The sequence below is a fragment of the Notothenia rossii genome (genome assembly GCF_949606895.1).
Source record: "Notothenia rossii genome assembly, chromosome: 2".
NCBI lineage: Eukaryota > Metazoa > Chordata > Actinopteri > Perciformes > Nototheniidae > Notothenia > Notothenia rossii.
The window spans coordinates 34,203,615-34,228,761 of NC_136904.1; the positions used below are offsets into that span (position 1 = coordinate 34,203,615).

The window sequence follows — 25,147 nt, forward strand, 5'->3', positions numbered from 1 at the left end:
TGCATGCTGTTAATTGTATTGCCTCATATTGACAGGGGTTTCTATCATTGTGTCCACCTTGTTTATAAAGGTTGACTAAATAACGGAAACACTTCGGAGTTCAACAGTACCACAAACTAAGCCCTCCAAAATCTCTTGAATCAACAGCTTTTTGAAATAAATAAACCAAAAAATATAACCTTTATGAAGGGAGATTTTATTGCAGGATTCTATTATGGTCTGCACTAATTAATCTGTAGGTCAACTGCATATACTAAGTCTTCTCTACCTTTGTGAACCAGCGTTATTTGATTATGTATATATAAAACATGGGGGAATGTAGATGACATTCCCCCATGTTTCTACCAGTGGACTAGTTTAAGGTGATGCTTAGAACATGTTTTTTTTTTACAAACTGTACAAGCAGATCTACACCAAAACAAAAGCAGGTGCAAATGGAAAACATTTGTTGATTTTGGAGTATTCATGATAACTCCTGCACTCACTCCCAAACAAAAAGAAAAGGCAACAAAGAAATTCAACATTCAAAAATCATGGAGGCCAAATTTCCACCTGTTCTAAATCCTATTTGTGTTTTTATAATAGTGGATTTGTGTACACACGGGAGTGAGAAATAAAGTACATGAACCATCCGTTTATCTACACGGAAGCTGACTCTTCATTTTAATCCTTTTGATAAGGACTCACTTGGCGATATTAAACATTTGTATTCTCGCATTAACAGGATTCAACTATTTTTCATAGGTTTACAGGTCACTGAAAGCCGCAAAGGTCAATTACATTTTTTTAATTCCTGTGGGACTGAGTTGTGATATTTTAGAGCGGTTTGGAATACCATGAGAAGTACAATTGGCCAAAAGCGTGCAAATTAAATGAAATGCAATGTTTTTGCATTCAGCCTTCTAATTAGTAACCATTATCTTTGAGACATAAATACTCAAGCGTGGAACAAAAGAATCAACTAAAGGAAGTCATGGTGATTTCATTTAATTGCCCTACAGAAGTTATAAAGTCATGGTCTCTAGATAACTGCGATCAAACAAACAAACGGTCAATCTGTGTTCATTTCAAATCAAAGGCAAGTTCTTACACAGACTAAAAGACATCACATCTTGAAAAAAGATTTCACTATCTACACAGCAGGGAATTAAAAATGCATAAATATTTACACAAAGAGTTCTGATCAGAAATGAAAAATCCACCTTTTGACACATTTGAAAAGAAGATTGTTGAAAACACTGGAATATTTACAGGATGTGAAACGTTTCTATCTAAAACACCTTTTGTCAGTTAGCTTCGAAGCATCAGGCAACAAACAGGGGACACTATCAGCTAGATTTAAGACATTTTGTATTTTTGAATAACAAACTGAGGTGGACAATGAATCCAAATAGTTGGTTCCTTTCATTCAAGGACCTTTCTCTGATTCTGCTTGTACGTGTTTAGATTGAAGATGAAATACCTCTTAGTGAAACAGCAGGTTAACAGAAGGTTAACTCTGCTTCCTCGCTGTGTGTGCGTGTGTGTGTGTGTGCGCGTGCGTGCGTGTGTGTGTGAACTCGGTCATCTTTGGGTAAAGAGTCCTGCACAGCGCCTTGTGTGCTGCGTTATCTGGGCCGGTGGTTGGCGAGCAGGAAGTCCTTGTCTTTGCAGGTAAGGCAGAGTTTGAGGTTCCTTAGGGAGCCGCCGGCGGAGTAAAACGCCCAAATGCCCATCACGAACAGGATGACGTAGGTGGGGACCAGGCTGGCCACGTACTCGGGGTTCTGGAAGGTCTACGGGAGAAGACGGGAAACACGGGTCAACATGAAAGTATAATGAAAACAGTTTTGCTGTGAAACATTTTGATTAGCTCATTAGTTTGTGAAGGTTTAGATAACGCTATATGATGAAAGTCATACATATGAGAAAATGGCCACTATACCAAGTAATAATGTCAAAAAATGTAATAAGCGGATATAATTAATATTATTCTCCGATCGTGGGAGATGATGGGAGAATAATATTCATTACGCAATAAAAGCAACATTAATAATTCATCATGGGGAATTTCCATGATCTGTGAATACCCTCATGTGTACCTTAAAATAGGGCTGTACCCGAATATTCGTTCGTTGGGAGTACTATTCACGTTTCTATTTCGTTATTCGGATATAAGTTTTGTTTTTCCCCCCCCCGTTTTTTCCAAATTGAATTTAATGAAATGTCCAATATCAACGTAAGAGCTTGTGCCTCTTCGGGGAGTGCTAACACTTAACTATAAACATTATCGTTTCCTTTCTCTGTCTTTATATGTAGACATTACTTTTCTCCCTTAATCTCCGTCACGTTGTTTCCATAGCAACAACAACTTCCTGTCAACAGCGCTAACTCTCCTTCAAAATAAAAGCATGCCCATAAATAGGAAGCCAAGCCAAATTACACTTAAGACATATACAACTGCAATGAAAGTAACAAACACAATGCGATATCATTTTCAATTTCAAAGAACACAAATTGGGTTGTATACATTAACAAATAACTATAAAACAACAATACTGTAGAATAACAAAATGAATGCCGTGAATACACCGAAATACCCGTGTTGAAGCGGTTCGCTGCTGATTACTACGCGCCGCATAATTCTACATTTAATGCAGCGCTTTCGTAAACGAGTGTAGAGAATTCATATGAACACACTTCTTGGACTTGTGTTGCACATTCTATTGAAATCAGTTGTATTGCTCCGGTCTTGAACAACAGTTCCTCCCACCAGCCCTCATCATGCTCAGACCCCCAGCAACACTCACCAGGCAGGACACCAGGAGGTGGCTGATGACGACGGCGGCCACCGCCCACCAGCGCTGCTTCTCACAGGCGTCGAAGAAGACCACGCCCCAGAACATGTGCAGCAGGATGATGGCCAGGGTCATGAAGGCTAAAAAAGGGTTGCATTTCTTCATCAAATGCAGAATATGTTTCTTAATTGGTTTGTCTGCATCAGCTAGAACAGGGGTTCCCAAAGTGGGGGTCGCGAGATGAATACAAAATAAAAATGGAAAATAAAATTTTTTTTTAAAAATTGATTACTTTTTTTTATAATTTTTTATTTTTAAATTATCATTAATAATAACGTTTGCATTGACATTTTTTTCTTTGACAATCCACTAGCGCAGTGTTTCTCAAACCCCCCCCCCCGTCGACAGGGGGCCACTGTTATTTTGGGGGTCGCGGGCTCAAAAGTTTGGGAACCCCTGAGCTAGAACATCATCTTAATGTAAGATATTGACTGTAAAAGGCTAACAGAAATGGATTTAAAATTCAAAGTACACATTGTAGCAATTCCATCTGGAACGATCCAACAGCTAAAGCTGTTTGTGAGCTTTGGTACCTGAGGACAGGAAGTAGTGCTGAGAGTCCCCGTGGATCCCGATGGTCCCCGGCCCCACAGAGTCTGCCAGGATGTTCACCACGGAGAACGCTCCGCTCATGAAGCCGAAGCCCAGGCCGGACACTGAGGTAACCAGGACGACAAGAGGAGTGGTTTATTCCACATAAATGGACGATATGAGCATTTTTGATGCATCATATACACCGGGGTATATGTTCGCCGAATAGTCAGTGCAGTACAGAAGTTTTAAATACATGTTTAAGGTCATTTAGAAACAGAAAGAGTGTCTCCCTCAGAGAGTTTGTACACCAAAGGGCAACCAGAAGTTTCTTTAAAATGTTTCACTGGGTGCTCCTGATTACAATTCTGTAAAAATAAATACATTTCAGGGATTGGATTAATGTCATTAGGCAGGAAGTAAGTATAACGCTGCTAGACGTCGCTGCTGATTTAAAAAGAATTGCTAAAAGAAGCAACAGAGTTTGAGATATTGTTATTCTTTTGACATAAAAGTAAAGAATAAAAGTATTAGCAGGTGATGTGAAGTGTAGACTAACTGTACCGTAGGCCAGCTGCCGTATGGAGATGGGCATGGTTTCCTCCTGGCTGAGAGTGAGGAGGCCTTCATTTGCTTTTCTGAAAGAGAACACACACATGAGCTTAAAGCTCCTGTTCTTCACTGTGAGCTGTAAACAAGGTCATCAGTCAGAAATATGTATGTCAGACAGAGGAAGACGATACGGCCTGCAACAATGAACCTTTAATAGAAAAGGACTAATGGTGGGAGACTGGGACACAATAGGGGATACAGCTGGGAGTCAGGGTGTGATGATGATTATAACAGAGTCAAAAAGTCAGCTTTTGGTTTTTTTCACAAAATGTCTCTTGACATTGTGTAGGTCATCTTTTGGAGCGGACACAAACTCCACTTGAGCTACAGTGTTTACCTCAAAAACGCCAAAAATATGTGTGGTATTAAAAAAAGGAAAAGGCCTTATTTTTATGACTTCTTCCCATAAATAGTTCCACTACACAATTAAACAAGAAGATTTATGCATTTTCTTCTAAAATTGAGAAAAGTATTTGTAAAGTATAGTAGTAAAGTATTTGTAAAGTATAGTAGTAAAGTATTTTACCACTGGTTTCTATCCATTTCCTAACAGAATGAAAGTATGGCAAAAACCAGAAATGTTGGTTTTAATTACCGTAATTTTCGGACTATAAGGCGCACCTGAATATAAGCCGCAGCAGCTAAATTGAATGATGTGTACATATATAAGCCGCACTGGACTATAAGCCGCAGGTGTTTTAATGTTTAATTACCATATGTAAGGATTCGTGCACACAGGGGATTGTCGGGAAAGAGATGGCTGTTTGAGGAAGCTCCCATTTATTAACATTTCAACAAACAAGTTGCATATTTGCATAACGTATTCAAGTGTTACCATTTAGTGCAATAGTAGCTACAAAACATTTACTGTGCTGTGTAAACTGTACTGCAGGGGTCGGCAACCCCTGGCACGCGTGCCAGCATTGGCACGCGGCACCGTAACCAGTGGCACACTAGGAATAAGTGTGCAAAAATATTTAAATTGTATTTTCGGATCCTGAACGAGACCGCCGCCAGAGCGCGTCTCCCCGTTACCTGCAGAAGGAAGGCATGCACGCAACACAGCCCCGCTCTCTTTAACTCCAGGTGACTTTCTGCCGCTTTTCTCTGTGGTGCAGTGCTGATCGTTTCACCACGGAGGAAAGCACTTCACTAATTGCAGTACCCATAAGGAGCTGTACAAATGCCGCAGTTTTTGCGTGGCTGTGGCTGTGTATTTAGTTGAAAGCCCAGTGGCGATCTGCTCATCTCTCATCAAAATAATATGCTACAAAGGGGCGGACTGGCCAACTGTTTGTTGAACTTTCCTGTCGGCCCCCAGACCGTAGTCGAGGAGGGCAGAAGCAACAAGCTTCAGGTTCAATAACCAACTTTAGCTTAAATGACTGGAGAGAGGCGAGCTCTTCTTGGGAGGCCGTTGCATTTATTTAGCTGTTCTTCTGTTTCACAAAATACATCATAGACCTCTGTTTTTCTGCTGCCTCGTTTCACTTCCAGAAACATACACGTCCCCTCACTGTCGCTCTACCATCCACAAACACACAAACACACATGCACAAGCCACACACACCCCCCCCCCCCCCCCCCTCTCTCTCTCTCTTAAAAAGGGACAGCGACCTCATCTCACTCTGCATGAACCTAATATCATAACATGTGTGCTCTGGAAAATCACAGAACGGACGATCGCCCTTATTATTATGCCGTTTAAACCAATTGTTTAAATGTGTTTTCCTGCTGGAGCCCGCCGCTTAAAGGTGGGGGGCGCGGACCGGCCATAGAGCCCATAGAGTTAAAGGTGGTGGACTGTAACCTGCAAAATCCATAGATTTAGGAGGTCCCCTAGTGGCCGTTAGCTGTAAAAATCCATAGATTAGCCGCACCGTTATATAAGCCGCAGCGTCGAAAAAGGCGCGGCTTATAGTCCGAAAATTACGGTACATCATTCAGCCTCTTTTAAAGTACTGTTGGTTAATCGATTGACACAAAATGTATTTGCAACTATTTACAGTTTATTTAAAGAAAACATTTACGGGTTCTATACTCACAGATATGAATATTTGTGGTTTGTTTTTATTGTTGATGGGAATGAAGTGAATATATGTTGGTTTTTGACTGTCGTCAGACAAAAATAGACATTTAATAATAATAATAATAATAATAATAATAATTTATATAGCGCTTTTCTAGACCCAAAGACGCTTTACATTACGACAAAGGTCGACAAACAAAACAAGAACAAAAACACAAACAAAAACAAAAACAAAACAAAAACAGAAAAGCAGTCAGGAGGATGTTGGTTCAGAGACGGGAGGGGCTGGTTTAAGGATAAGCAGAGTTGAAGAGGTGGGTTTTGAGACGGGACTGGAACAGGGTGAGGGAATCAGACTCACGGAGGTCTTGGGGGAGGGAGTTCCAGAGCTTCGGGGCTGCCACAGAGAAGGCTCTGTCCCCGAAGCTCCGGAGTTTGGCCTTGGGGATTGAAAGCAAACCGGCTGAGGTGGATCTGAGGGACCGGGGTGGTTGGTAGAGGATGAGGAGGTCAGTGAGGTAGGGGGGGGCCAGATGGTGGAGGGCTTTATAGGTGAGGACCAGGAGTTTGTAGTGAATGCGGTGTCAGACGGGGAGCCAGTGGAGTTCTTTGAGGACCGGGGTGATGTGATGCCATGATTTGGTGTGGGTGAGGAGTCTGGCGGCTGCGTTCTGGACACGCTGGAGTCTGTTGAGGGAATTTGTGCTGATGCCGAAGAGGAGTGAGTTGCAATAGTCAAGGCGGGAGGAGATGAAGGCGTGAATGAGTCGCTCAGCTGCAGGGCGGGTGAGAGAGGGACGGAGTTTGGCGATATTGCGGAGGGGGAAAAATTAGGTTTTTACAACTTGGCGGATGTGGGGGTCGAGGGAGAGGGTGGGGTCAAATATCACGCCAAGGTTGCGTGCCTGGGTGGAGGGGGAAACAGGGGTGCCATCGATGGTGAGTGTCAGGTTGGGGGTTTTGCTGAGGGTGGATTTGGAGCCGATGAGGAGGAGTTCAGTTTTATTGCTGTTGAGTTTGAGGAAGTTGTGTTGTATCCAGGATTTTATTGCAGTCAGACAGGATTCGATGTGTGTGAGAGGGGGGTTGTGGGCAGATTTGGTGCTGAGGTAGATCTGTGTGTTGTCAGCATAGCAGTGAAAGTCCAGGTTGTGATGGCGGAGAATCTGACCAAGGGGGAGGATGTAGATGATGAAGAGGAGGGGTTTGATTTGATATTTGAGGGGTTTATATTTGATATTTGATGAAATAGCCTTTTGGTTCTGGGAAATTGCGACATTTCATAAAAACAAACATTTCATAAAACAAACATTTGATCAATTAACTAAGGATAAAAGTCAGATTATTAAAAATAGTAGTCATAGATGTAACAAAATACCTAAAATAAATAACATTAAAAGTGCATGCATGGTAACACGTGGAGATTGTTATTAAAAGACTGTCTGCAACTGTGACAAAATATTAACCAAAGCTGTTTTTCATCTGGTTGTTAAAATAACTTGTTCAAGTCTCTGCATGTTAACTGTCATGTCAAAAAATTGATTATCTCATTAGTTTGTGAAGGTTTAGATAATGCTATATTATGAAAGTCATAAATATGAGAAAATGTCTCTGCATGTTAACTGTCATGGCACACTAAAGATAAAACTATCATGAAAAACAAACAGATTATGGAAATAACCAAGAGTAAGACGTTCATGTATGGCCCTTGTATGACACTGATGATATATTCTTGTGAATGTGATCTGTTGTGTAAACTAGCAAAAGCAAAGCAGTGTATTATTCTCCCTCAGTATTACGCAGTAGAGCATTATAAACACTAAGTACTTGTTTCAGAATCACTTTCTCTGTGTTAGTTCTGTTCATAAAAGCATAGACTGGGTCAGAGCCTATTATAGGGCCCTGGAGTGGGTAAAGGAAGCACTGGCATTCATTTCAATGCAGAATAGTTCAAAGAGTATTACACTGTATTGCCCTCTAGTGGCTGCTGATGTTATTATTAACATTTGCTTTGTTCTAATTCCATGCTACATCTAAATCTGTGTGATGAAATTAAATTCAAAAAGGTCATTGTGATCACATTTAAATATATTTTAAATGTACTGTTCGTGGAAAATGAGGTAGATATTGAAGTAGAAATTACTACAACAATTTATTGTATAAAATCGCAAAAGCAGTGAAACAAAAAGTGTATTACATATAAACTTAGTGTATACTAGTATATAGCTGATCTACTAGTTACTGTCCTCAGGATTATGTGTACACTGCCCTCCCTCCATCAGTAATGTCAAACTTCTTTAAAAGTCTTTATTTTACATCAGATTTCTACTAAGTCATGTCAAGACTTTATAGGCATCTCAACACAAGCAGTTCAAATCCCCTGCTGACTGATTATATTACAATTCAATAAATGTGAATTCATGCCACAAAATATAACTCCACTACAAAGAATGTGTAAGAACTCTGATGGTGTTAAAAAGCTCAGGATCAGATGATTCCAACCGAATTTCCTCAGATTGAGTGTGAGAACAGAGACTGTGTTGAGGATGAGGCGTCTGTAAAAGCACCAGACAGTGTTGAAGCAGCGACTTACTTCAGCAGCTTGTAGTAGGCGAAGCGGAAGGTTTCCTGCAGCAGGACGGACAGCACCACTCCGAAGATGAGGAGCCCTTTCTGCTGCGCCACGCTCTCCTTATTACTGATCTGAACCGAGATGAACCAGACCAGAGAGGCCAGCAGAAGGGACACCAGCCAGAAAAACGCTCTGATGAGAAATAAACAGATACACAATCAGTTATATGAAAAGAGGCTCAGAAAAAGGCCAGTGTGACACCCGAGAGGATTCCTAAAAGTAATCTTTAGTATGATTTCAGTTATATAACTAATATCCTTATTAGCGTACCATCAATTCTTAGTAGTCACAAACAGCTTTACAGTCTAAAAAATTGGTTAAAAGTAAGCTATTCCAACATGGTGTTCATATTTCAACAGGCTGTCCATTTTTGGCACAAGACCTGGACTGAGGGTCAGGTATAAAAAAACAGGCCAAAATGTCCTTTACTACATTAATACTGCATTCAGCACTGAGTTAATCACATCTAAAACCTGTAAAAGCAGAACAACTGTAGTGATGTGAAAATGTGATACTTTCATGTTGGGCTGCAGCTAAAATGTATTTACATTACCAATAATTTGTAGAAATAATGAATTAAATCGGTTAATTTTATAATGGCTGAAAATTGTGGAAAATCCCCCTGCAAATCCAAAAGACATTTCGTCTATAATGAATGATTTAAACATTTCAGGTAAGTTTACGTTGTCTTTTCCTGAAAATCTAAAATCAGACTGTGAATGGGCTGTATAGGGCAAACCAAATATCACTATGTGATGGCCCCAACATCATACATGTTGGGGCCATCGCTGTAATACTTTAAAACCAGACAAAAATAAAACACTAACTTGATACATATCACAATATTAAAATGTCGAATAAGGGAATTCTGAGTTTTCATTTAAGTCTGATTTGATCAATACATTTTACTTACTAAGTTTTTACACATTTTGGTGTCAACGTCAAGAAAACTTGTTTTTCATTGTTAATTGTAAAAATGTAAGATATCATTTTAACGGGTCTCATTTTGAAAAATAAAGAGGGCTGTGATTGGCTCAATTATATACTCAAAGTTTAAACCATGGAGCAGTAAGTCAATGTTCCCCTTTTTGACCGCAGGTCTTCAAAAGAATAAGAAAATGTGTAAGCAATTTAACTTGTCCCAACTTGCAGAATGCCATAACTGTGTGGCCCGTGTACTCATCATCCTGCACTGATTGTAATTACAACAAGTAATGTCGTGAATAGCTGCTAGCTTGATTCAAAATTAAATGGTTAAAAGTAATCAGTAAAAGTGATTTAGGACTCTAAATCTAAATATGTATCTTCCCATTGCACATTTGTCTGGAGAGTATGTTCTTTAAGTTTGTGTAATAAGAAAGAAACTATCAAGACAGAGTCCCGAAATGGAAGCTATTAGCAGCAGCTAGCTAAAGAGGCGGTCTGTCAGCTAGCAAGCTAACTTACACTGGTAAATACTGGGGTATCAGCGTTAAACACGGCAGTTCTACGCTGCTTTCTCAAGATAAGGTAACTTTCACCTTAGCCTCAAATAATATAGATTAACTCTCACCCAGCTATGAGGAAAATGACCCTCAGAGGATCCCGGGCGATGGTAAACAGGAACAGAGCGATGGCCGGGCCGAAGGCAATAAAGGTGCAGCCAAAAAACACCGCCGCCGTCATCTTTGTTTCTTTGTGGGGGTTTCAACGGTCAGCAGTGCGACCTGAAGCGCCTTGTCTCGGTCCTTTACACGGTAATTTACAGATACTGGTCTTTTATTGTTAATAAACTCAGCCTGCTGTTGTAGCTGATGGTTTGGTTCCCTTTACTTCCACCAGCGTATCACAGGACCTACTCGTGACGTCACATCACGTGACTGAAAAAAACCTTCTTCCCTAAAACTTTATTGAAAAGGACAACATTTCCACACTAAAAAAGTTTAGTTAAAATATGTGAATTGTTATCTATTGCTTACTTTATGTGTTTTATGTTATGTTACCGTTTTATATTTATTTTACGCAATAAAATGTAGTATCAATGTTTCATGTAGCTCCAATAAGGTGGAGGACAACATAACTGTTTAAATTTCAAGGGCGTAATTAAAAAATGTGGTAAATTGTATTGGAATGACTACTATGGGGGATGACTACTATGGGGCAATCTGTCCTTGAACAATAAGACACATTTTCAGTGTATTTTACAGATATTGTCTAAGTTTAAAAACGTATAGCTTTTAATTCCATGTCCAAAACACGTCAATACAAATTAGAGCAGGATTTATGGTGTTGAGGTTTGCAAAAAATATTTTTTTCTCTTTTCTATTAAGCAAACTAATAGTAATAATAAGCTTTTATAGCCTTTTTAAAATCAGTATAAAACCAAAAACTCTTTATTATTTGTGTACACTAACAGTAATTGCCTGACTTTCATTGAGTCAATGTTGCCAGATGTAGCCTAGTAATGAAATGCGTTAATCTTGATTTTAGCACTTACAATATTTGTTCTGTAGCAACCTATTTTTCTTTCATTATATATCAAATTATTGCCATGAAACACAAAGCATTACATTATTTATTTATTCTATATTTTATACACATTGTCACAACATAATATACAGAAATGAAAAACCCTTGTAGACAGAAAAACAACACACTAGGGTTTAAACCTCTCCTTCGAACATTTTCTTCCTGCCGCCCATCCCGGCCTTGTCTTCGATGTTCTTCCTCCAATCTCCTGTTTGCTTCTCCTGCAAAGTAAGAGAAATAGAGATTCAAATCCCTTGGAATAAATGATTCAAAACCCTTTTAATGTATTTTTTTCTTTGTTTGTTTGGTGTTGTATATTTACGCCAGAGTTTGATTTTAGAGATGGAACCTAAGAACTACTGTACTATGAAAATGTAATCCTCTGAGTGTTCCTTTAGTGTTTAATACAAAATCTGAAGCACCCACCTCCTCTTTCACCTCCTTCTTGACCTGCTTCAGGTTGGCTCTCAGGTCCATGGACACTTTGTGTTTGGAGCCTAGCAGAGCGGCCAGCATGTCATCGGCCGACATCCGCACCCTCTTCAGGGCCGGCTTCTTAAACTTCCCCTTCAGATCCTGAACCTTCATCCTCAGGTCGTTGATCTGACAAAGAAGACCATCTGTAAATGTGTCTATAATTAAAGATCTGCAATCTGTTTAAATGGAAAATGGTTGGTGTGGGTGCGTTTGAATATAAATGTGATTACAAGACAAGCCTTAAAGTGGCCCTATTATGCTTTTTGGGGTGTTCCCTTTCCTGTACTGTGTTATGTTTTTGAACATGTAAATGGTCTGCAAAGGCTCCAAAAGTTCCCTCCAGAGGGAGTTTCTTTCCTAACCACTGCCTGAAACACCTCGATTGTGGTTCCTTGTTTACAACCCTAACATAGAGACATCAATACGTGACACTCATGTTTCTATTGGCCAGCTCTCCAACACATTGTACGTGATAGGCTAAGGGGCGGGACTTCTCTTAGTGTTGAATCACAACAGATCTGGCCAGCTAACCAATCAGAGCAGACTGGGCTCTGGTTTCAGACAGAGGGTGAAAAGAGGTGCTGCAGCACAGGCAGTATGAGAAACATAAAGCATTTTTGATTAATTTAGATTAAATAATATTAAATCATGTAAACAGGCACAAAATACAAATATGAACCTGAGCATTTGCATACTAGCCTGTTAAGCTCCAAGCCTATTTTTCAGGTCTCAGGCTCGAAAATGACATTCCCAGAACAAATGACCATAACTTCTAAAAGGGGAAAATTATTAATCTTTTTTCTCAAAGTAATGATAAAACTTTGAGTTGGATGTAGAAAAGTCAGAATCAATATAGATGTTTTTTATTTTAAAGAAAATTCAGATTGAACATATATTAGCAAAAAAATGTGTCCGTCCAAAAATTCTTTTTTTACTTATAGTGAAAACTACCCTTGGATGATGGGTTAGTAGACTAAAAGCTTTAGCAATCCAAAGTACAACATATAATAAGTACCCTGTATCAAGATTGATGCAAAACAAGTGACATTTTACCTTTTTAGAGAGGTTTAGCAAAAAAAACTCCACCTCTGAGGTCATTTGAGGTCACGGCTGTTCCATCTCCCCGTCTCCCGAAGTCCGTAACCTGGGTGTCATCCTTGACTCAACTCTCTCATTTCAGTCACATATCAAATCCGTCACCAAGTCTGCCTTCTATCACCTCAGGAACATCTCCCATCTACGACCATCACTCTCCGATTCCGTGGCCGAGACCCTCATCCATGCATTCGTCTCCTCCCGGTTGGACTACTGCAACGGAGTCCTGTTCGGGGTTCCCAGTAAAGCCCTGGACAGGCTCCAGTATGTGCAGAACTCGGCTGCCAGGGTGCTCACTCACACCAAGCCCTGGCAGCACATCACCCCCACCCTCATCCACCTCCACTGGCTCCCAGTCAAGCACCGTATCACATATAAACTCCTTCTTCTGACCTACAAATGCCTCCATGCCCTCGCCCCCCAATACCTGTCTGACCTTCTCCGCCACCACACTCCATCCCGGAAGCTCCGATCGTCTGGACAGGATCTCCTCTCTACCCCCCGCACCAGGTTGCGGACTTTCGGTGACAGAGCTTTCAGTGTAGCATCCCCCACCCTCTGGAACTCTCTCCCCCCCGAAATCCGCAGCGCCCCAACCTTGGACACTTTCAAAAAAGCCCTCAAAACGCACCTTTTCACCAAGGCTTTCCCCACTATATAGTTAGTTTGATAGGTTTATTTTTATTTTTCCGCTACTTGCTTGCCCCCCCCCTCCCTGACCTGTCTGCCTCTTTTCCCCTACTCCCACCCCCTGCCCGACTTGTGAAGCGACCTTGGGTTTCGTGAAAGGCGCTATATAAATATTATGTATTATTATTATTATTATTATTATTTGGGTGGAAATGGGCGTATTTGCCGTTTCTCTGGAACCCATTGGTCGATTTTGATGATTGAGATCTCTTTTGAACCGTTAGAGCCAATAGAATCGAAGGGGGATTTCCACATACACATCAACGTTACCATTGAGAAATGAGAGCTATGCGTACGCAGTTTCCCCAAATCGAAACCTGTCTCACGCTCTGAAATCTGAAAACTTAAAACTAGGTTTATTACTGATGGATTATCAGAAATCATTTCAAAGTGACACAGATACATTGGATTAACCTATGGATTAACCTTCAGCAGCGTTTTTATCGTTGTAATGCCATTGAAGACAACTTTTGATCAGACAATGACCAAGGTAAGACATATTGCCGTGTTTGCTACCTAATGCCACGTGTTGTGATGTCTGTTTTTGTTTATCATGTTGTGAGTCTTGATCATGGAGTCATGATACAGATACATATCGAATCTGTGTAATCTCACGATGCTAGTCAATGGGTTGGATGTGAATTTAAGATAAGTAATAAGAGTTTTATACCGTGTGTTCTGTGCTAACAGCGTTAGCATTTGTTCGCTCAGGGCTACAGATGTAGCACTTAATCTCAGACTCCAGCTTTCAGCTTCCTGCCTACGACCTGCCTAAAACCAGTATAGAGGAATGTTAAGCCCTCCCACTTTTTTCCAAGAGGGCGTTGCCAGATTTTCAATTTCCGGTTTTAACCAGGAGATGGCGCTTCATTCACAAATACAGAAAGACAAGTTTCATGGACTTGCAGTTGTATTTTGAAGAGCGTTTGAACACGTCAATATTTTAGATCAACTAAAGTATATCTAATCTTGTAATTCAATAATATATAGTCTTTATATATTAAATAATCATAATAATAATAATGTAAATGTTTACATTACACTTCTTTATTTGTTATGCTCATACTTTTACCTTTACAATCGTTTGCTTTAATATGCAGTATATTTTTTGTCTATTTTTGTGTTTGCTTCCTCCTGCTCCCTTTCGGACACATACTGTATGATTTATTATTATTATTAATATGAAGATATTATTAAGATAAGATAAGATTTTACTTTATTGATTGAACATTTTAGTTTAGAGTGTGCTGTCCCACGGTAATTCAGAAGGCTCACAGGTCACATTCCGTCCATTATTTCAAACAATAGGTGCTTTCACACCGTCTACAGCTTGATTTGTATAGAGCAGGGGTTGGCAACGTGCGGCCCTTTAAGCCCTCTGCTCTGGCTCCCTTGAGTTTAGACAAAAATAAGAAGGAAATAAAATAAAAGTATTTGTAGGACTATTTATATTTTGTTGCATGGTTGAAAATGTTTCATATCTTGTATTTTGAGTTGATACTGTGACACATAAATAAAAAACAAAACGGTTTTAATTAGATCAACTAAAAGATGCGTCACATCCTGCTACGGTCCCGCGCGAGCGCCTTTTTTTGGAAGCGAATAACCTGACTCGATGAGCGACCTATGGATAAATCAAAGAAAAGTACCGGAGGAACACAGGATTTAATTCTGTGTGGACAGAGTTCTATGCTTTCACAGCAAACGATGCTGGTTTAACGGTATGTTTGACATGTAGAGAGAAGTTGTCAACGGTGCTGCAGCCTTTATGTATCGAGGAACAACAAGGGAGAGGAAGACAGCTGACGATCTTCAGTCATAATTCAATGGGGTATGTAATTTATTTCAGAAAACACTTTTTGTTATATTCCATGGAATGCTCTTAACGTCCCGATAGCAATGACTATATTAAACTCTTTGACAATAAATACATACAAAAATGTATCTGTGGAAGCCGTAGGCGTAACACTGTAAAAAGCACAACCAATCATTGGAACCGGCCCGGCTAAAATAACTGGATGGCCTAACTGCCTGTCAGCCTTCCATCTGTGCACAAACTTATACGCGTTCGTGAGTGTTGGAGGAGGGACTCTGTAAGAAAGTCTGAAGGAAGAGGCATATTTTTTCCGGTTGTGTATTTTCAAATTCTAGCACACTCGAGCTGGTTTCTTCATTCTTAACTACCCTACCTTTAACTCTTTTTAGGGTGCACCTATATGTTTTATTTATTTCAAAGTGGGCCCATTTTAATAATATTTTGTTTCCCTTCAAATGTGCAGAGGACTCCCCAAGTGCTGTGTTTAATTTATTTTAAAGTAGGCCTGTGCATTATTTTTAATTCTCCTTATAGGAGTTCTTTGTTTCTTATTAGAGGTTAACAGTTTTATATAATGTAATAAATAGCCTAATAAATGCAAAAAAACTGTAGTTTTTATCTGATATAACAATAAATACAACTTTATTAGCTATCAAGCTATGAAATATGTTTTGCGGCTCCAGACAAACACATTTTTTGGAAAAAGGAGCAAAATGGCTCTTTTGTTCAAAAAGGTTGCAGACCCCTGGTATAGAGGGAGCTCTGTGGCTGAATGGCCAGCGATTAGGTGTGGCGCATTTATCTTAGGTGATCAGAACTAACTGCCTGCCGTCAGATTTCATTTAAAAAACAGATCTGATTTTAAGACTATTTCTGCGCTCATAAAGAATGATAAGAATAAGAATAATGCGTATTGAACTGGTTTAATTAATTAGTGAGTTTATTTAACACTAGAACCGCCAATCGGGTCAATTTGTGTGATGTGTGTTGTGTGTGTGCAATGTAACTTTTTTTCAATAAAATATTAAAGTCTCCCAGTCCGTGACTTTTCCTGAAAGTGTGTTATGTAGCACCCTATGTTGTTAAAAATTGCATTCTAATAGCGGGATTTGACGGGTTTAGGTAGGCCTATACAAAAACCTCTGGCGGTTCTAGTGTTAAGGTAATTAGGTACAGTAGAAGCCCTTTTTTATCAGTAACGAATTTAGCAGTTGAACATAAAAGTCAACTAACTGAGGGTCACTTGCAATGACAGTGTTGTGTCTAACTGTAAGCTTGTCACTCAGAGTAACCTACAGTTAATTTAGCTGCTGGAGAAGAAAGATCAGGGGGGAGGGGGGGAGAGAGCTTTGGTTGATGGGCCATTAGTTGTGTAAATACACAGCTGAGAGCTGTTTAAAAAACGGTAACAACGGACTATTTTTCAAGATCAAGATCCCTCCGCTACGCTTTGGGATCCTGATCTGCCGACGAGGCTCCATTAAAATATAAATATTTTTAGGGAATTACTGAGTTTAGGCACGTTAATAACGTTTTAATGAAGTTGAATACAGTATATTCATATTTTGTCAGTGATTTCATGTCAATTGTGTGTGTGTGTGTGTGTGTGTGTGTGTGTGTGTGTGTGTGTGTGTGTGTGTGTGTGTGTGTGTGTGTGTGTGTGTGTGTGTGTGTGTGTGTGTGTGTGTGTGTGTGTGTGTAGAGATGTGTGTGGTTTGCAATAAAAATATTTTTGGGGTATGGGGGGGTCTGGGACCCGGAGTAATCTGCGGCCGTGAGCTGTTATGACACGCATGGTGTTCTTTTTTTATATATTATAATGAAGTGCGAGCTGTGTGCTCGAGTCTTCCTGCCTGTCGGCTCTGCTCTCATGGATGTATAATAAGGCTCTGCTGCTCCGAGATGATGGTCTAGCTTCAGCAGCTACATTACCTACGGGTGCGTTCGTTAATATTAACTGCGCGTCCGGAGTCACTGTGGCACGGACTGGACCGCTGTTGAACAGCTGTGTTCAGAGCAGAGCTCCCTGTTGGAGCGGCAGAGCGTGATGTGAACTGAAAAGTTTTTCTGTGGCAATATAATTTAAGGTAATCGTTGAGCTAGCTAGCTAGCATACATTGTCACTATCTGCTAACGTTAGCTTTAGCCTTCTATTTCTAATAGTTTTTTTCATAGGCTATAAACAGAGCCGGTATAAGTATATATATATATACATATATATATATATATATATATATATATATATATATATATATATATATATATATATATATTGTACTTGAGTAAAAGTAGAAGCACTCAGGTCTTGTACTTGAGTAAAAGTAGAAGTACTCAGATCTTGTACTTGAGTAAAAGTAGAAGTACTCAGATCTTGTACTTGAGTAAAAGTAATAGTACCAGAGTGTAGGAATACTCTGTTACAGTAAAAGTCCTGCATTCAAAATGTTCCTCAAGTAAAAGTAGAAAAGTATTATCATCAAAATATAGTTAAAGTAGCGACAGTAAAAGTAGTCATTGTGCAGATTGGTCTATTTCAGAATAACATATATGATATGTTTTATAATGATTGATCATGAAAGTGTTCTCAAAGCTGGTAAAGGTGCAGCTAGTTTGAATGACTTTGTATACTGCAGGGTAGCTTGTGGATTTACTCCAGGTGGAACTAAAGTCTGATTTAACACTTGATTATATTTCACATCATTCATCCACATCTGTAAAGTAACTAAAGGTATTACATACATGTAGGGGAGTAGAAGTACACCATGTACCTCTGAACTGTAGTTGAGTAGAAGAACAAAGTAGAAAAAACATTGAAATACTTAAATAAATAGACCCTCCAGAAAAACGCGGGCAAAAATCCTTGATTATGCGGGCTAAAATCCTTGATTATGCAATTAAATATGCGGGGTTTTTATGTGATTTTATGCGGTGAAATTGCGGGAAGTTGCGAAATATGCGGAAAGTTGCTAAATATGCGGGGAAAAAGAATAACAATTTTTTTAAATATTGGACTGTCTTATTTATTCTCTCTCATACACAACCTGCCACTAACGTTAAACCCCTTTACTATTCAATTAAACACATTCAATGTTTATTTATTGTAAAAGCAATTGGGCTATTTTAATCTCACACACACACACACACACACACACACACACACACACACACACACACACACACACACACACACACACACACACACACTTCTCCGCCTCATTCTGTTTTCATTTACTCGTTCGTTATCTGACCAACTTCAATCTTGTAGGCTACTCACTTAGTTTCTTGTAGCCCTCGAAAGGGTTTTGGAGGTTGATGCCCTCGGTGAACGTGAGTTGTTTGACTTTCTTGTCCGCAGCATCAGAAAGCAGCGAATGTTTGAATGAATCAAAGTGGGTCGTCACCGTCGATTTTCTCTTATGCTCCAACACACAGTTGCACGGGGTGCAGAATAGTTTCCCGCCACTTTTTGCTCGGTCTTTAGTAGAAATGTTCGTCGATAAATGAAATGGATTAGATTTTTTCATCTTGGTGTTTTCTCTATCGTGTGAGCTCCACACGTTCAATCTATACAGTGTTGTTTACATTCTGTGATGCGCGAGCTGATGACGTCACGTCAAGACGAGTTAAAAAATGTTTTCCTCAACTTTGTGTGGAAAGATGCGGGGATTATGCGGCCTTTTCATAAATATGCGGCCTTTTCAAAATCTGCGCCATTTTGCTGATTATGCGGTAAATTCTGCGATCGCAGAATCGCGTTTTTCTGGAGGGTCTAAATAAAGTACAAGTATCTCAAAATTGTGCCCAAGTATAATACTTGTTGAGTTTATGAACTTAGTTACTTTACACCATGTGGCTATAAAGATAGAAAGACTAAGCCTTGCACAGAGGCATGAAAATACATTTTCAAAATGCTCAACAGTGCTGCCAAAATTATAAACTGACTGCTACACAATTAAAATAAATGCTTTTATATATTTCTATTAGATGTGACTCTTTGGCGTTTCTGTTATTATTAACACTGCCTCTTTAGTTGTTCTGACTGCTAAAATCCTCTGTTATTCCTCATTTTAAAGCCGATATTCCGTGGGGTGGGGGAGCCGGGGGCTCGTATCCTTGTCACCTTTTTCATACAGATGAGTTTCCAAAGCGTCAGTCACCTTAATTCATGTAATAAAAACATCTCCGGTCAGTAACACTCAAAGCTAAATGTGCAATACCATGTTCAGCTATGTTACTATTTATAATGTTATTGTTGTTACATCAGAAGATGTACATATTGGAATGATTTCTTAACTTACAGTAGGCAATTTTTTACAATGTGTGTTGGAAGGATTTATTAAATTACTATGAATATTGTCATTGTTGAAGGCTTTTAGAGAAGGATGAACTATAAGCCTGAATTACATAACATTTTATACCTAAAAACATAAAAGCCACAATAAATAAGTCACAATTATTGTAGTTATTTTTACCTCCCGTATTGCTTTCAACCCACCAGCTTTTATGGTGTTGTTACGTCACTAACTGTAAGCTTGTCACATACAGTCTATGGTCACTCAGAGTAACCTACAGTTAATTTAGCTGCTGGAGAAGAAAGATCAGGGGGGGAGGGGGGAGAGAGCTCATTCCGTTTCATTCACACTGTTTAAAAAACGGTAACAACGGACTATTTTTCTTAGCGGATGCATGTCAATTTAAATCAATACAACTATTTTTTAAATCAATAAAAACATTTTCTAAATCCATAAAAGCATTTAAATTAATATTGGGAGTCATGTCGTTACTTTGTTGAGAATGTGGCCATGTAATAAGCGGGATAATTTGCAGCGACTTGTTCCTTATGGGGAAAATAACACCCGTCATCTAGATCAGGATCCCTCCGCTGCGCGTTGGGATCCTGATCTGCCGACGAGGCTCCATTAAAATATAAATATTCTTTGGGAATTACTGAGTTTAGGCACGTTAATAACGTTTTAATGAAGTTGAATACAGTATATTCATATGTGTCAGTGGTTTCATGTCAATTCGGCGAACATAAACATAAATGATCGTGGTGAAGATGATGATTAAATTAGGATTAAAAATCGAGAGCCGGGCATTTCCTCCCGTTGTTTTTTTTCGACAAACAACATTATTTTGTTAAATAACAACATGGTGATGTTTTGTAAATGATTACATGTCTCTTATTTAGCACAGAGTATGATATCCGTGACATATGGATCTTAACAAAGTACCGCTGTACATCCAGCGTACTGTATCTGACTTTATTTCACATGAGCTCCAGTGTGGAACCCCACTGCACCCCCTGGTGGATCAATGATCCATTGCAGCTGGCTTCATTATAATTACATTTATCTATCACGGGGGCGGTCTCAAGTCAAGCTGGAGGTTTTCCCTTGAGCGAGGGCAGATCATGTACCAATCACGGCCCTCGCGTTTCAAACTGTCTGAAATTAATCGCTACATCTGTAATTCAGAGGCTCTGCATTAGGCTTGGGTTTTTTTATGCTAGAATGGTTCATATCATCAGTTAGCTGAGTTTCTTCCCGTTACATGGATATGAAACATTCATCGACCCTTCGGCGGGTCCGTGGGGCTAAACAGGATAGGGCCCATTTAATCTTTGTTTTTGGCAATGTTCCCATGGAGAACAGTGTTGGGTGTAACACGTTACAAAAGTAACGGAGTTACAGTAATATATTACTTTTTGCTGTAACGAAGTAATGTAACGCATTACTAATGAAATGTGGGTAATATATTACCCGTTACAACACATTTTAACCCGAAATTAAATGGTGTTTTGTTGAATGTACTAACATAGCGAGACATTCCGAGACCAGACAAATTGTGCGGGTAGATTAGTAAACCTGGTGTGTTTACCCTTCAGTTTTCGCGTCGGGATCTTCGGGGCAGTTGAATGTTATGCACCCTCTATTCAAAAAAGAGAACAAAGCGAAAAATACAAACAACAAATTGTGTCAGGTGCGCGTGACCTGCTCCTCTGCGCGTGCATCATTTCAAAAGTGCTTCCACAGCAGTGACACACATCTGTGGATAATCAAATACGAAAATGGTTAAAGCAACCATCACTAAACGCCAGCAACACTGCATCTACTGCAGACAGTAGCAACAGGTCAGATGGGGACATCACGTTACCCTTCGTTGTGGACACTAGCTTACTCCCGCCTGACTCGCCGCCCTCGCCCCCGGAGCAGCAGTCTTCATCGCCCGAAACTATGCCGCCCCTCTGCGGCCTGCAGGTGCCAGGGTACCACGGCAAAACAGAGCCTGCCCAGGTATATCTAAACAAGTACCCGCCTGTACAGTGGGGTTAGGCGGTCATTTTGCAGCTCGTGGTATACAAATAGACAATGGAATATTCATGTGAAAATAGTGCCATATTCTGCCATGCCTGTATAAATGTTGGTTAAAAAATAATGCATACAATAGCACAGATGCCTTCACCACAAATGGCTACAAAAATATCTCATATCCCAAGCTTATCAATGAGCTAATGTTGCAGCTGAAATGTTCTCCAGGTCACAAAGTCAACCTCACATGATGATGTGATACCAGTTTTTAAGCACAGTAAATATTCTCTTCCCAGAGATGGGACCAAGGTGATGATGTATTACATGGTTTTAATAATACTTTTGCTTTTCAATGTTTGCCATTTCAAACCATGAGCTGGTTCAAATAATATTTGCCTTGATTTACAATATGTTCTCATTTGTTTTATCAGTACATTTTTAAAGCTTTTGTGCTTTTCTTTACCACAGCCCACTTTGGACTATATGAAATATTTCAGGATTGCACTTTTAACTCACTTGAAATGTTCTCACTTGCTTGGTTTCAAAACATAACAAATGCCATAATCTCTTCATTGGGGACCATCAATGCTATTTTTCAATGCTGTTGCCGGCCACTATTGCTCATGTAAACCTACTACTGCTGCGCCCCTGTAATCTCAGATGCACCCTGAGTCATTTTGTTCTGGAACCGGGCCTGTACATGGCCATATACTAAACAAACTACAGAGCCCATTCCGTGTCCCGTTATGGTTTACTTCCTGTCTGCCTTCTTCTGGTGATTTATCTGACGTCCAGCGCTCCGTCTTTTAACCTCTTTTCCTTTCTATTTCTTGATCCTCCTTAGAAATCTTCATTATAGTCCTTGACAGTGGCCTACACTGCTGTATTAACAACGTGTCACATGTTAAGAATTTACAATCAGAATCGAGTATTCAACTAAGCCCTGTAATACAAGTTGTTAGTAGCCTTAAGGACCTACAGTTGTTATGCTATACCACATTGCCCTTCACTGGATGTACAATAACTACATTTTAGCATTTAAAATACCTAGCCATTCTTTTGCGGTTATTTTGGTGAAAGTAACTAAAAAAGTAACTAAAGTAGTGTAACTCATTACATTTCAGAGACAGTAATATTGTAATGTAACTTATTACTTTCAAAAGAGAGTAATAAGTCATATGTAATATATTACATTTTGGAAGTAACTTGCCCAACACTGATGAAGAATGACCTGAGTGGAAAAAAAGAACAAATCTAAAAAATCTAGAATTTGGGGATGAGTGAACAATTGTAGCCTCCTGACATATGGTTCAAATGATCAGCCCTGGTACTTAAAATATGCTGTAGCTGATATTGGTTCTTGAAATTAAGCTTTAAATAAAAAATAACATTTAAAAAAACGACCTACCTCCTTGTCAGACTTATTCACTTTGTTCTCCATGTCGTATCGCTCCTCGTCCAACAAATCAATCTGCTTGTGAATTCTCCGACAGAGCTCCTGATTGTTGTAATAGAAAGGAAAAGAAAGAAAGAGCAATTAAGAGAGAAAATAGAGTTGAGGAAAAAAAGGCATGATATAGACCTATGAGGTAGTATAGAGATGTGATTGGGTACATATATATTACACTGTAATACTTAATAGCGAATATTGGACAAATTGCTAAATGTATGTTCACCTGGCAAAAATAGCTGGACAGTAAAAGGACAATGTAAAGAGCTGCTAAGACTAACATCTCCCGTGTCTGTTGTGTTTCTTCTGCCGCCACCCAACATAAAGGTGATGTTGAGTTTTACCTGGAGATCCGGCATGGTTCCTGGGATAGAGACGGAGGGACAGTTCTCCTCCATGTGTCTTATCTTCTCTCGCTTGGCCTCCCGCGCCTCCTCCTCCAGAATCGTCTGGCTGATCTGGAGCATCAAGCTCTAAGAGGAAGAGGAGGAGGAGAGGATGACCATGAGGACCGGAAGTCTCAATCCAGTGTTTATTATAACATAAGAATCTGCTTTCTAACTGTCTTAATACACAATACACATGTGTTGGCCACATAATGGATATTAACTGGATTAAAGCCTCTAGTGCTGGTAACAGAGGCTGAAATGTTCATTACACTTCAATAGGTTAAGCCCCCCTAACAATGTTTCAGACTGTCAATAATACTTTATTTATTCTGGTGCACTTTCTAAAGTTAAGTTTGTGTTAAGTTTTTTTCAGGAAAATAAAATAAAAAAAACATGAATATATGTTTTTCCACCTTTCTCATTTTTTATTAATCTAAATGTTGTTACTGTGTTAGATTGATGTTACAATTATTCTACATTTCTTCATTCACATATTGGTCAAATAAAGAAGAAATAATACAAATATATGATAATGAAAAAACTGATATTTGAAGTATCAATAATGCCCAGTTATCTTAATTAATCTGAGGATAATTTTTTCTTCAACACTTTTTTTTATCAATTAATAGTTCATGAATTAGGGAGGCGTGTGGCGCAGTAGGTTGTGCGTTGGTGTTCAGGTTCAAACCCCACTGCAGTCAGCATGTCGTTGTTTTCCTGGGCAAGACACTTCACCCCAAATTGCTCCTGTGGGGATTGCCCACAGTATGTAAGTCGCTTTGGATAAAAGCGTCTAACAAGTAACATGTAATGTAATGTAATTGTTTAGTAAAATATCAGAAAATATGAAAACCTATCAATAATAGTGTGTTGAAATGTCCAAAATCTAATATACATTTTAACTTTAAAATCATGCAAAACAGAAAAGCAGCAAATAATTGTATTGGGCAAGCTGGAACAAGTACATGTTTGCCAACTTTGTGTTACACATGACTTAAATTATGAATGTATTATCAAAATGTTTGCTGATTAGATTCCTCTATTGTCAGTAGTTATCCTGAGAGTGGCACAAGAGGAAAGGTCATGGAGTTTAAAAATAGAAAGTGGTGGAGTTTGGTTGAGGTCAGAAAACTCCAAGGAGGCCATCCCAGTCAATTGTTCATATTTTTTGAGAAAAGAGTTAGTACAAAAATTAACAGGAAACCTTCTTAATAAAAAACATTTGATTAAACTGCAAATTACAGTAGATGAATTTGAAATTGTATTTATGATGGTGATAGTGTTTCAGTTAAATCCCTACAATTTGTAAACACTGCCTCACAACATTTGAAAAACAAAAAACAAAAGCTTGATCTGACTTTACCTTGATCTGATTCTTCCGACTCGTCGATACCTTTTTCCTTCAGAGAAACAGTAAGACAGAAGAACAAATATGATTACCTGTGATTCTGTGAGTTTTGTAGATTCATAAAGTATAGATCAGGACTTACTCTGCCATCTTGCAGCAGTTAATTCCTGTCTGCTGCCGGGAGAAGAAAAGAGAGGTAAATGAAAATACCTCAGCAGCCTGGTCTCTTTATAGATGTTGGTTCAGTGTGTCTGTTTGGGACCAGTAGCAGTTGTCTTCAGAAGTTTGTTAAATGCCAGACAGAGAGGTCGATGGTGGCAGCTGAGCCTAAAACAAACGCTTCAGGAATTTTCTTCTGGAAGCATCTTTAGAGGGATCATGTGGGGACTCTTCAAATGTTTAGTTACGTTTTTAAGGGTTAT

General features: G+C 39.3%; 2 protein-coding genes across 2 annotated transcripts; both read right to left on the minus strand.

Moving 5' to 3' along the window:
• Positions 1-971: 971 nt before the first annotated feature.
• aph1b (APH1B gamma secretase subunit) lies at positions 972-10,504 on the minus strand. The gene is made up of 6 exons (XM_079664636.1): positions 10,194-10,504; positions 8,603-8,773; positions 3,933-4,006; positions 3,371-3,493; positions 2,790-2,917; positions 972-1,775 (listed from the first exon to the last, which is right to left on the minus strand). The coding sequence occupies exons 1-6, from the start codon at positions 10,304-10,306 to the stop codon at positions 1,608-1,610; spliced, it is 777 nt and encodes a 258-aa protein (XP_079520762.1). The 5' UTR covers positions 10,307-10,504; the 3' UTR covers positions 972-1,607.
• A 682-nt stretch (positions 10,505-11,186) lies between these two features.
• Positions 11,187-24,947, minus strand: LOC307030301 (troponin I, fast skeletal muscle-like). The gene is made up of 6 exons (XM_079666636.1): positions 24,868-24,947; positions 24,741-24,777; positions 23,333-23,461; positions 22,947-23,036; positions 11,576-11,752; positions 11,187-11,370 (listed from the first exon to the last, which is right to left on the minus strand). Exons 1-6 carry the CDS (start codon positions 24,873-24,875, stop codon positions 11,284-11,286), a joined length of 528 nt encoding a protein of 175 aa, XP_079522762.1. The 5' UTR covers positions 24,876-24,947; the 3' UTR covers positions 11,187-11,283.
• Between the last annotated feature and the right edge of the window lie 200 nt (positions 24,948-25,147).